The sequence below is a fragment of the Setaria italica genome, chromosome VI (genome assembly GCF_000263155.2).
Source record: "Setaria italica strain Yugu1 chromosome VI, Setaria_italica_v2.0, whole genome shotgun sequence".
NCBI classification, from domain to species: Eukaryota; Viridiplantae; Streptophyta; class Magnoliopsida; order Poales; family Poaceae; genus Setaria; species Setaria italica.
Genome location: NC_028455.1, coordinates 28,537,606 through 28,550,182, shown reverse-complemented (window position 1 = coordinate 28,550,182; position 12,577 = coordinate 28,537,606). Strand labels below are relative to the sequence as shown.

At 43.0% G+C, this 12,577-nt stretch overlaps 2 protein-coding genes across 3 annotated transcripts; one reads left to right on the top strand and one right to left on the bottom strand.

Moving 5' to 3' along the window:
- Positions 1-6: 6 nt before the first annotated feature.
- On the top strand, positions 7-4,781 carry LOC101784231 (omega-6 fatty acid desaturase, chloroplastic). Of its 2 annotated transcripts, none has more exons than XM_022827670.1 (9): positions 7-157; positions 1,021-1,253; positions 1,329-1,472; positions 1,570-1,721; positions 2,264-2,386; positions 2,475-2,652; positions 3,416-3,534; positions 4,021-4,135; positions 4,219-4,781. In XM_022827670.1, exons 2-9 carry the CDS (start codon positions 1,164-1,166, stop codon positions 4,378-4,380), a joined length of 1,083 nt encoding a protein of 360 aa, XP_022683405.1. In that variant the 5' UTR covers positions 7-157; positions 1,021-1,163; the 3' UTR covers positions 4,381-4,781. The 2 variants fall into 2 exon arrangements, with proteins under 2 accessions (XP_022683405.1, XP_022683404.1); XM_022827669.1 differs by having other exon boundaries at positions 1,570-1,739.
- Positions 4,782-4,917: 136 nt separating this feature from the next.
- LOC101783820 (NADP-dependent glyceraldehyde-3-phosphate dehydrogenase) lies at positions 4,918-9,299 on the bottom strand. Its single transcript, XM_004973492.4, has 9 exons — positions 8,983-9,299; positions 8,316-8,509; positions 8,093-8,221; positions 6,762-6,881; positions 6,521-6,657; positions 6,286-6,441; positions 5,524-5,902; positions 5,319-5,435; positions 4,918-5,202 (listed from the first exon to the last, which is right to left on the bottom strand). The coding sequence occupies exons 1-9, from the start codon at positions 9,131-9,133 to the stop codon at positions 5,089-5,091; spliced, it is 1,497 nt and encodes a 498-aa protein (XP_004973549.1). The 5' UTR covers positions 9,134-9,299; the 3' UTR covers positions 4,918-5,088.
- Positions 9,300-12,577: the final 3,278 nt, after the last annotated feature.

Here is a 12,577-nt window from a genome sequence, read left to right as displayed (position 1 = left end):
GAATGCGTGCTTGACTGCCTGGCTCGGTTCCAAATTACATTGCCCACCACTCGTTCGCTCTAACTCCTCTGAGGCCTTTACCTGGCCTTTGTTGCTGATGTTCAGGTGCCGGCCAGTAGATTGCGGCCTCCGAGAGCAGCCACTGGAGCTCCGGCAGGTACGCTTCTGCTCACGCAGGTGCCGTTTGGTAGTGGATTCTGCATTGCCGGGCTGCGTTCTTGGTCAAAATGTAGGCCTTTGAGTGGTTGGTTGTAGTACTACTTGATGGGAAACAGTGAAGCCTTAAGATACCAGTTTCACAATTCGGCAGCTCCTGAGACAGGGTCTATGGTCTATCATGCCATAACTTGCAATTGAATTCCAATTCCATAGTCTCATAGTCTGTGCTAATGCAAATTAATAAATTGCGATGTACCTGAGAATTTATTGTGTTAGGAGTTGAGACAGGATGGCATTAAAGTTTAAAGCCAATAAATTGTACCATAGACGTAGATAACTGGCTTGTTGTTTGGCTCATTGGAGTTTATCTTAGTGAGAATTGTTATCTTCCTCATTTCCTTTCAACAACTTTCAAAGTGGTTGTTATGGTTTTGGCTACCCCCTTGGATCTGGGGCCTAGAGAGGGAGGGGGAGGTGGCTGGCGGCCATGGAGGGGGGCTGCGCAGGAGGCGCAGGGGGAGGGGGCGGCGCAGGGATAGAGGGAGAGAGAGCTTTAGGGTTTTACCCCTTAATTCCTTGCTTGATTCATTTGGTACATGGGGCCTCTATTATATAGAGGGGATACGACTTGGTTCTCAAGGAACTTTAACTTACTTGGCTTGCAAGCCATCCTATTATCTAGACTCTTCCTAATTCCTAACCTAAGTAGACGGACGGCAGCCGGCGTGCTACAGTACCCGCGGGTCCTTTTGGGCCAGTTCTGGGCCCCCTTTGGCTCAGCCAGCCTCGGGCTAGCCTTTGGCCCAACCAGCCCAGCTGGGTCCTCCAGGTCCCTAACAGTGGCACTCTTATTTTCATCAGGTAATTTTCTTGTGAAGAGAGATGTTGCATATAACAGAAGAAGCTACCACCATTTTTTACCATTGAACCAAAGAGGAGGTTTGCAAGCAGCAGTGCTGCCTGTTGCTACACCAATATTAGATGATGAGGAAAAAAGGAAGCAAATGGCTGAAGATTTTGGGTTCACACAAATTGGAGAAGAACTACCAGATAGCGTCACCCTTAAAGATGTCATGGATACTCTACCTAAAGAGGTTCCAGCTGCCAACACCAGTGTGCTTTTGGTGTTCTATTTGCACAAATCCTTACATAAATTTGGCTATTGCTAGGTATTTGAAATCAATGATATAAAGGCTTGGACATCGGTTTTAATATCAGTCACTTCTTACGCGTTGGGCCTATTTTTCATTGCAAAATCTCCATGGTATCTTCTTCCCTTGGCTTGGGCTTGGACTGGCACAGCAGTGACCGGGGTTAGCTCCCTCCCTTGCTCTCTAAAGCTTGTGTGTGAATGTGAACATGTTTGTTTCTCGGTGGTTTCTTCACATTCTAATTGATGCTTTTGTAAAGTTTTTTGTCATAGGTCATGATTGTGCCCACAAATCATTTTCAAGGAATAAGTTGGTGGAAGATATCGTTGGAACCTTAGCATTCATGCCTTTGATATATCCTTATGAACCGTGGAGATTTAAGCATGACCGACATCATGCCAAGACAAATATGTATGCACATACCTGCTTGTAGGTTAATCTCCAATAATATCTTGATGCAGAAATGCTCTTCAGGGTTCAAGTAGTATAACTGCTACTTCCTACTAGAAGTGCTTCCTTCCTGCATTGCATTGTAACAAGAATTCATCACATCGTACTCATGCAGCATTCTGTTACCTGTTCTGCTTTTATTATTGCACTTCATGTAGACTTAATTTTTTTTCTTCCAGTTTTTGAACTTCCACTGGAAGGTTTTTATTGATTTCAGTTAATCCCAGGAAATGTCAAACGAGCAACTTCATGGATACTATTTCATCCCTCATGTAGCATATCTAATGCTTATACTAGTTCTTCGACATTCACCATGCACAGATAATAGATATACTGCAAATTGTTTATATATCACAGTGTAACTTATACAACTCTTTAATATTTGTATTGTCTGTAGGAATATGGATGAAATCATGTACTCATATTATAACATGAAAGCCTGGAAAATTTCCAGCAAGGTCCTAATTTGTCATTCTGAATATTTACTTTTGCATAATGCCCAGGTTGATAGAAGATACTGCATGGCAACCTGTTTGGCAAAAGGAAATTGAATCATCACCTTTTCTGAGGAAGGCAATTATTTTTGGCTACGGCCCTATCAGGCCATGGATGTCTATTGCTCACTGGTATTTCTTTTTCAATCATTTCTGTATTGCAGGAAGAACTGCTTCAGTATACAATATTTTTTTTAACTATTGATCATCTGTCTCTCAGGTTGCTTTGGCACTTTGATCTAAAAAAATTCAGACCAAATGAAGTTCCAAGGGTTAAGATAAGCTTAGCATGTGTGTTTGCATTCATGTCGATTGGATGGCCTTTGATCATTCTCAAATCAGGACTGGCTGGATGGTTTAAGTTCTGGTTTATGCCATGGATGGTTTATCATTTTTGGGTAAACTTTCTTATTTCCACCATCATTTAATATATGCTGTGTCCAAGTCCATGGTAACTGTTGTCATGCTCTTGAACTCTAATATAGTTTTTCATAATATTTAGCGTTTCCTGTTTCCTGTCACCTTTATTTGTTGAAATGTACATGGCGTCCAAGTCCATGGCAATTATTGTCATGTTATTAGACTTTATTTATATTGTTTTATAAAAATAAGTGGAGAAGTCATGTTAATTCATTGTTTCATGGTTAAATATTATAAATTACTGTTGTGCATCAGATGGTCTAGAAAGAGGTGCCCTTTTGCACAACTTTTATCAAAGTATTTGCTGAAGGTTTAAAGGCAAATGGGCATACTGTTCACCTGCTTTTGTATCCCAGTAGCCATTGCTTATCCTTTTGGTATTCAGATCAGAATGTAATTTTTTTATATGCAGTTGTTTTTCTATTATTAGAGCTTCTTTACAGTTACAGTGTTCAGAAATCAGAAACTAGCAACAGATTTTGTTTTGGAAACCCCTGATTGAAATATTGATCAGAACATAGGTTGGATTTATCATACTAACATTGATTGAATTCCAGTGGTAAACCAGACAATGTTTTGGTATTCTGGCATTAGCTGCTTGGAGCCTTGGACAGAGTGAAATGTGCATAGCTAAAAGGCTAATTAATAACCAGTGTCAAAAACTGTAAACTACCTGCATTATCTAATACTTTGTATACTGAAACTGAAAGTATACTTTATCTTTTAAATGATCCTTTTCAGATGAGCACTTTTACAATGGTACATCACACGGCTCCCCATATACCATTCAAATCCTCGGAAGAGTGGAATGCTGCACAAGCTCAATTAAATGGCACAGTTCATTGTACCTACCCTAAATGGTGCGTTTTTCAATTGCATTACATTCACACTAAGGACAACTTTTATTTGTTGAACATGTGACTTGTATCGAGATAACAATGTAAAAAGCCAAACGGTTTTCCATTATGATTCTTATTGCACAGGAAGTGGTTGAGATTTGAAAATGTTGCCAACAAAATGACACTGATCATGCTTCTCTGTTTCATCTCACCTTCAAAATTTAAAATTCTGTGCCAAAGTGAAGGATCATATTTGGTAGGATGTGCCGGACGAGCTTGTAAAACATCAACCCTGCTTTATTTTAACAAAGTTATTTGACTATGGAATTGTACGTTGTCTTAGTTAAGAATTATTCATAGGACATATAGTTCGGTAAAATTTCAGCTCAAGTACAGAATGCTGTTTGGATATTTTGTGATAAAGGATCCGTCTTGGCTTAAGTGCTAAGTTCATGGGAAAATGTTGCCTCGTGAATTGAATTTTATCTAACTAATTGAATTTTACAGGATAGAGATCCTGTGCCATGACATAAATGTACATGTCCCACACCATATTTCTCCAAGAATTCCAAGTTATAACCTTCGTGCTGCCTATGACTCCATCAGACAGAACTGGGGCAAGGTACTTCGAATTTCTCCTATCTCTGTGCATCTCTCTGGTTCTTTGCATTCTGGTCTCATTCTCTGGATGCGTTCTACTCGCAGTATGTCAATGAAGCCAACTGGAACTGGCGATTGATGAAGACGATACTGACTAGATGCCATGTGTACGACAAGGAGAGATACTACGTTCCATTCGACGAGCTCGCTCCTGAGGAATCCCAGCCAATCAAATTCCTTCGGAAGTTCATGCCGGATTATGCATGATGCCATGACTACTGTTGGCTAGTTGAGAGGATCGTTGGAGGGGCGAACGATACAGTGACTTAGAAGACACTTCCTAACAGCATCGATGCACATCCCAAATTTTGACTGAATTACTATGCCACATGCCAATTGTGTTTTAGAAAGGTTGCAGAAAAGGGGAAAAACAATTGCTTCTGAAAGGTTACCGAAAAATAATGCCAATTTTTCTGTACTTTATGGTCATGTTAGAGGAGTATTTACTTTTTGTTTAATCACGAAAACGCAGGAGAGTTGCCCTTCATTTTATTTAGTGTTAGAGGAATATTTCTAGTTAGATTTGCAAGCGTAAAATTTTTGTACGGTTCTCTAATACATTTGTATATCATGATATAAATACACCAGCGTGTTTCATGGAGAAGTTACCGAATGGCCAAAAGTCTGCGGAGCAACTTTTTTTTGCAAATTTGCTGATTTTTAATAGTTATTGTTCTCTTTGTTACTACTTTGGCATCTTAGGTTTTTTTATCGTGGCGAAAAAAAGTTCCGTGGCAAAAAGCATCAAGACAAATTACTTTTAACGCACTTTATTCTTCATGCAGAAGATCTGGTACAGGCAGAACCGAAGTGTAAATAGCATACGAATTTCACGTGGCTATGGAACATTTGAATTCTCTACATGGTGCTCTTGCGGCTATAAAAGATGCAACTCATTCCCTCTACATGAACAGCTCAGCCCATGGTGTAGGATGGTGATGGCAGGTTTATGACAGTGCTCTTCACCTTGGTCATCATGTTAATGCTGTTAGTTATCCCCTGGGATCCAATGCCACTGTCCTTCAGACCCTGCAAATCCAGAGAGAACATAAGATTATAAACACCTGGAGCAAATTAACCTCTTTGCGCAAACTGATGGTCACAGCTGGTTGTTCCAATTCCACTGTCATCGTGATAGCAAGTACCTGGAAGGGGAAATGGTCAGGTCCACGAGCAGGTGCAGAGTTGATCTGAACGGTTCCAGTCTCCATTGCATCACTGATGAGGATTGCCTTGTTGATGTCTCTTGTGAAAACACATCCCTGAAACAGGTCGTGCACAAACAATCAGTTGAAGATGCTAGATAATGGTAATGGTACGCTACTAATGGCGAGGGGAGAAGGGAAAAACCTGCAGACCAAAGTTGCTGGCGTTGCAATGGTGGATGCCCTCCTCAACTGAGTTGATCCTGATTACAGGCAACACGGGGCCGAAAGGCTCTTCCCATGCGATCCTCATGTCAGGACGGACATGATCCAGCAGCAACGGCCAGATGAGGTTGCCCTCTCTCCTGTACTCCTGACAGAAAGTTGCTCCTTTCTCCTTTGCATCCATCACCAGACCCTCAATGAAGTTGGCTGAGGATTCTGTTACAACTGGGGTGATATCAGAGTCGTCCTCAGGTGGCCCAACTTTCAGTTTTGCCAACTTGGCGTTAACCTTCTGTACCACGGCATCGGCTATTGATTCCATGATCAGCACTACTTTCACAGCAGTGCACCTCTGGCCACTGCATTGATCACAACATACTTGAGTACAATATCAAGGAGTACCAAAGATGGGAGAGTATGTTATTCACATTAGTAGTAATACTGGTCTCGATTAGAACAATGAGAGTAATGCATCTACTCAATCTTTTGAAAGTCATAGCATAAGAGTTGGTGCATGGAAATAAAGAATGTGAAGATACACTATTTTGTGTTCATGACAGACTTGGATACCACATGCCATGTTGTGTTAGCTAAAAGCTTTTATTAATTTCCAATTGTTACTTTCACTCTTCTGAGGAATGGTGATGAGCAGATTTCGACAAGTCTGAGTGTCTGATGGATCAAATGAAGTGGTAAGATAAATGTGTTTATTCTATAAATGTAAGACATCATTATTCAGTACCTGTATGAGAAGCCACCCTTTACTATATTTGCAGCAACTAAATCGAGATCTGCATCCTCTAGCACAATGCAAGCATCTTTCCCTCCAAGCTCCATCTGAAGAGGGACCATTCCAGCCTTCTTTGAAATGGCTATACCAGTATCACCTCCAGTAAAACTAAGAAGCAAAGAAACAAATAAGGTTGTCTTACTGAAACTGAAGATATCAACTGTCAACAAGCACTGCCGATACTTACCTTATGCAGTTGACTCCAGGATGCATTGTAAGAAAATCACCTATTTCAGAACCCTTCCCAGTCACACAACTAATCAAGCCTTTCGGGAAACCAGCCAGGTGGAAGCAGTGTACCATATGAAGTGCAGCCACTGCACCCTATTGAACAATAGTACTTCGTATAAGAATTTTTTTTTACTTCAAAAGGCATTAGCTTCACACTCAGGAAGGGAGATAAATATTAACTAAAAGTAATCAGATACCTGAGTTGGAGGCTTGAGCACAAGAGAATTGCCAGCTATTAGTGCTGGGCCAATCTTAGAAACTGCTAGGTTGACAGGATAGTTGAATGGCGGGATTGCCAAAACTACTCCAAGGGGTATCTACATGAACAGGATGATATATTAGGTATGCAAGGAAACAATATTGGTGGAGACAACTGCAGTTCAGGGAGAACCAATAGGCAACTTATCAGCTATAGACATTTATAACTTGCCTCAACACAAAAGTACGAGAATTGTTAATTTATACGAAATACATGGATATTAGGTGCTACAGTTTAACATCAGTGTTCGGCAACAATATGGGTTGATTATCGAGCCCGTAACTGAAAGTTTGGTGTGAGTCCATAACTGAACGTATTGTGTTTGGAGCTACATTCTAACAAACATAACTGAATGCAAAGTGGTCACAAGAGTCAGCAAGTTGGTTTCGAAAGTAAAGGCGAAAAGAGCCCTTGATAAAGCAACAGCTTCAATGATTTCAATAATACACTGAGGGAACAACCAGCTCAACTACTTAGGTTGAACAAATAACAATGAAGTGACTGCATTAGTAATAGACTACTACTGCTTTTGCAAGACTTGCAGAAAATCTAACAGTATGATGCTAATGGGTGATTCAATCCCATGGCAAGATTTACAAATTAGGAGGAACCAACCATTTTCTACTCCCAGCTCGAGGCACAATACTAGTCCTCGCTTGTTTGATCCTATGTTTTCTTTGACCTATGGTTGAATTTGACCAATTTCCATCCAATTTCGTACATTTACAGTTGAGACAGGCAGATCCATGCCCATGTTGAGTTTGGCCGAGACACAAAATCAACGACGCAGGAAAAATAGGATGGATAAGGGACCAACACTTCACACTAGGAGAGAAAACACAAAACCTGAGCAATCACGACATAGCAATGACATCAGAAACGAGAAGGCAAAACAACGTAAAAGGAATCAGCAAGACATGCCAAGTTGCCAACAGCATCCGAGGAATATTCTATCCTCCTGTGCATGTCAATAAGATACATAATTTCCTCAGAAAAAACGAGCTGCATATTTTATCACTGTATTGATATGACCTTTTTCAAAAAAAAAAAAGGAGATGACGCACTGCAGCACAAATTAAAACTTTATTGCCCATTCCAAGCTTTTATAGTTGGTCAGATCAAGTAATATGATAAACATCAATACAACATTAAATTAGCTTAGTTCTGGCATAACATTTCTGAATAAACACATGGTATATAAGCAATACTATAGAGTGAAAACAATGGGGCATGCCCAGCAAAAACAAGAGACTAGTAGTACAGCTATACCTTGGAACTCAGACAGTACTTGTTCCGCTCATTACCGGGGAAGCTATCAGAAACCAGCAGCTTGCCCTCCCCCAGTACGCGAACACCCTCCTCAGCTGTGTAGGACACCAAATCCCCAGACCGCACCACCTATTGAACCCAACAAGACATTTCTTTTGCTTGTTAGCAGTCTCGATTGAAGAATTAGAGCAGAACACAATCAGGAATTCCATCCGCTGGTGACCTCAGAAACAGCATCCTTGGCCGGCTTGGCGATCTCCTTGACAAGGCACTCGGCGATCGGTGCCTTGTGCTCCTTGAGGATCGCGGCGGCCTTGTGCAGGAGCTCGGCACGCTTCCACAGCGGCGTCCGGGCCCACGCCTTCTGCGCGACCTTGGCCGCGTCCATCACCTTGTTCACCTCCTCCTGGGTGCATGCTGGACAAGCAGAGGACCGAGACCAACAGCAAATTGTGAGGTCAACTCCTTTCGCAGTTCACATGAACACTGAACTTGTTACTAGCAAATCCTAAACGCTAATCCATTGGAGAACTGGTTAATTGAAGAAAGGTTGGATAAATTGGGAAGTACTAGCTCAACTTTGGGACAGCAGAATTAAGCTAGGAAAGCGAGACTATTTGGGGCAGTAGTTAAGAGGTTCTATCAGAGACGGTCAGCATAATTAAGGAAAGCGATAGCGGCCGCGGCCATTAATGGCGCTTCTCGGCCAAGTTTTAGCTTTGTGAACATCGACGGAATTCGACAGCAGCACTAGCACGTTTGCGTCGCCATCAACCGTGTTTCCCCAAACCAGGGGACAGCACTAGCGCCAGCTCCCCGACTCCCCGAGGTTCTTGGAGCCGGAGGGGGCATGCTAAAACAGGGGAGCAAGCACAAGCGGGAGCCCGCACCTTGCACCTTGTACTGCGTCTTGCGGGTGGTGGGGTTGACGATGGCGACGGACTTGCCGGAGCCGGAGACGTGCCACTCCCCGTCGGCGTAGTACTTGTACACCTCCCCGTCGAGGATCTCCGCGAACACCCCCGTCCCCGCCAGCGCCATGGCCGCCGCGCCCGCCTACCAACACCGAGCGAGCGAGCAGGAGGACGTGTGGCGGAAGCCGCAAGGGACCAGGGACAAGCACACCGGTTCGGCTAGCTGCTGCTTGTGGTGGTAGTGGCGGTGAGAGCTCCGGAGGGGAGGGAGTAGTGGTTGGGGGCGTGATGGGTGCGCGAGTGGCGGAGCAGGGGCGGGGGGACGCGGTTAAATAGGAGGCCGGCGCGTGGCGGGGGAGCGGACCCACCGAGGCGGGGGGGAGGGGGAGAGGGGAGGAGGAAGACGACGAAGGCGACGGAAAGGGGGCGAGGTTTTCGCCCCATCCGCGGCTTTTCTTTCCGTTTCTCTATTTCCGAAGGCGCGCTGTGGGAGTAGGGAGTGTGGGACTCTCCGGGCGTTGCCGCGGACCACGGCACTGTGTGGCTGGCGTTCCCGAAGGGTGACACGACACCCTGGGGCGTGTAGGGCTCTTTGGCTTTGCAGTTGCAGCCTATCACGGTACCGGTACCACCTGCCAGCAAAGGTGTCCCAAAGTTTCTTCAAGAAATACAGCGACATGTACTGCTCCAGTATTTTCGGAGGCGATTTTATCGCGACGTGTTGATCCTCCAGAAGCTTATGCCCCCCCGGGGTCTGGGTGTGCACACCACTTAACCACTTAGCAAGCATTAGCGTCATCTATTGGCCTCATGTCAAGGACCTACAAATAAAATCACTAAAATTACTAACGCGCAAGTAAAATATAAAATATTAGGATCTTAATATTTGTTGGTAGATTTGTATCCTAGCGCTTCCATCACCACACTAAGATCTAAGAGGGTAGTTCCTTTTCATTGTTAAAGAACAGTGTTAAGTTTGTTCTTCTCTTGCTCTAGTTCAATCACTTCCGTTCTTTTTCTTCGTCGAGAACTCACTAAATAAAAGGTGTGGCATCTAAGACCCCTAACATCTATAGTCCATTCTAGTTAAAGGGTTTCCACCGTCACATTGATGTGGTGATTAGTGGATGTTCTTTCTCTCTATTCAAGAGATGACACTAAACCCTTTCTTCATTCCACACTTGTAACAATAGTGCAAATAATCCTCACAATACTTATGCGAAGAACTTATGCATTGGTCTCTCAAATGATACTTAGCTCGTTTGAAGGGTGGTAGAGGTGGTCATGACAAAGTGGATGAGGCACACCTACGTTCCATCATTTTTCTTCATAACGTGATTTAGAATAAAGTCTCTTATAAGTGCGTCAGCCATTAATATTTCTTACATTTATGTTATATTATAAAATATGTACAGTCCAAAGTACATGAAAATAAAGTACGTGAAATACATTTTTTGTGCACACTATATACGCTGATTCATTTAAAAAAATCAAAAAGAGATTCTCCGAGCTCCTAGGTGGTTCTAGATTCTAGATAGGTAGTACATGGTAGATTGAAAAAGAAAGAGAAAATGTATAGATCAGCATTATATTTTGTCGTCCCCTGTTTCTTTCTGGTTCTGGACCTCCTTTGATGCTGTTTGTGTTCTACTCCTTTAATTTTGCTTGTTAACTCATTCGGTAACAAAGTTATTGACAAAGAAAGCATTTTGGTTATTGAATGAGTTCAGGTGTTCATGTGCATCCACGTTGAAATAACCCAACAACTCCAAAAATCACAATCCTTAAGAGGTATCGACACTTGTATTGCTTGCAAACAGATCACAATATTGCTAAACAAGGGTGCAACATTAATCTTTTTTGAAATGAACCGGATAGAAGAGTTGCCGATTATATTAAAAATAAGGAGTTCCGGATTGGAAAAATACAAAGCACCAAAAGATGAAAAAAAAGAGAAGACGGCTATTAATTAAACTTTCGAGAGTATAATGTATCAACAACGCGTCAGAAGAGTGGACAGATGCTTTGCTCCTGCCATGATCCACGTCACGGCCTCATCTTTAAGTCTTGTAAAGATCATGTTGATTGTAGATTCCCTGTTATTAAAAATTCTTGTATTCCTCTCTCTCCACACTGTTCATAAAGTGAGCATGACGAGGGAATGCTTGCCTTGTCTTGAGCAGCAACTAGATGTGGCCCTGGTCGTCCACCAGGGATGTAATGTGTCTGTGTGCTCCCAGACCCTCGGGTGAATTGCTGGAGTAGATACCCAATCAAGGCCACCATGGCCCATAGTCTTCGGGTGAACCTGCATTCAATGAGCAGATGCATGCCCGACTCATGCGTGTTGTAGCATAGCGGGCAGTTGGTTTGATTTGGCCATCCCCGCTCTGCAATCTATCCGCCGTCCAAAGGCGGTTTTGAATTACGAGCAAGGAAAAGGTCTTGCAACTTCGAGGAGCCCATACCTTCCAAATTAGCACGTCAAAATTGGTGAACGCCGAACCAATGAACTGTGCGTTGTAAGCTGATTTGGCGGAGTAGGTGCTGTCGATACTGAATTTCCATGTGATCTCGTCGTGCACACCGGGCCGAAGCATCACTTGCTGAACAACTTTCCATAGGAGGATGAACTCCTGAAAGTGTTGCACGGAGAAGGTACTGTGTTGTAGGTTGATGTTCTTAATCCAGTTTCTATTGCATAAAGCTTCCTGCAGACTCCTGTTCTTTTTCCTTGAGACCAAGTAAATGCGCGGCACTATGTCCCTCGATCACTGCCCCTGCGCCCAGTCACTGTTCCAGAAGGAAGTTTTCGCGCCATCGCCTATGTCGATAGTTGTGCATGCAGCAAAGAGTTTTTTTATCTGTATTGTTACAGGGTACTTCGGATCCCATCCAAAGCTTGTCCTCCGCTTTCCACTTTTGCCATAACCATCTGAGCCTTAACCCTCTTGCGAATTTCGTGATGTTTAGGATACCCACACCCCCTAGCCTAGTTGGCATGGCGGATCGTACCCAATTTACTTTGCATTTTCCACCGGTTATAGCCACCGCCCCTACCTAGAAAAAGTTTCTTTCACGTGGAGTCAATATTCTCCATCACTTCTTTGGGAGCTTCTAGCGTTGATAGGAGGTATACCGCCTGTGAAGTTAGGACTGATTTCATCAGTGCTAAACGCGCTGTCATGGTCATGTTCTTGCACTCCAAATAGTGAGTTTGCCGATCGCCTTGTCGCTGAAATTGACTCACTTTAATCTTGTCGTTGAAAGTGGAAGTTCCAGGTACCGAACCGGGAAAGAAGCTCTTGAGGGTGCAACATTAAGTTTCTACTGCAATAACGACATTAATTTCCACAAAGGCATTAAACTATTGAGCATAGACTTTGCCTTTTTCTTAATGAACTGTGCCAAATAGTACACTTTATTATTAATATAGTAGAAAAATACAATACTATGATCAAATACTATGATCATGGACGCCACAATCATGAAAAGAAAAAGAAAATATGAAAACAACTAAAGCTCGGCAACACGACTGTAGCAGTCTAGCACCATGTCTCTTTGTCGCTAT

Excerpts from the sequence above, each read along its gene's own strand:
- LOC101784231 (XM_022827669.1), top strand. The coding sequence starts at position 1,164 with ATGGCTGAAGATTTTGGGTTCACACAAATTGGAGAAGAACTACCAGAT. Across the intron at positions 1,740-2,263 it reads ATGTATGCACATACCTGCTT|GTTGATAGAAGATACTGCAT; the intron begins GTAGGTTAATCT and ends CATAATGCCCAG. Across the intron at positions 2,653-3,415 it reads GGATGGTTTATCATTTTTGG|ATGAGCACTTTTACAATGGT; the intron begins GTAAACTTTCTT and ends GATCCTTTTCAG.
- LOC101783820 (XM_004973492.4), bottom strand. The coding sequence starts at position 9,133 with ATGGCGCTGGCGGGGACGGGGGTGTTCGCGGAGATCCTCGACGGGGAG. Across the intron at positions 5,436-5,523 it reads CCAGCAACTTTGGTCTGCAG|GGATGTGTTTTCACAAGAGA; the intron begins GTTTTTCCCTTC and ends GACCTGTTTCAG. Across the intron at positions 5,203-5,318 it reads CTGACCATTTCCCCTTCCAG|GGTCTGAAGGACAGTGGCAT; the intron begins GTACTTGCTATC and ends CTGGATTTGCAG.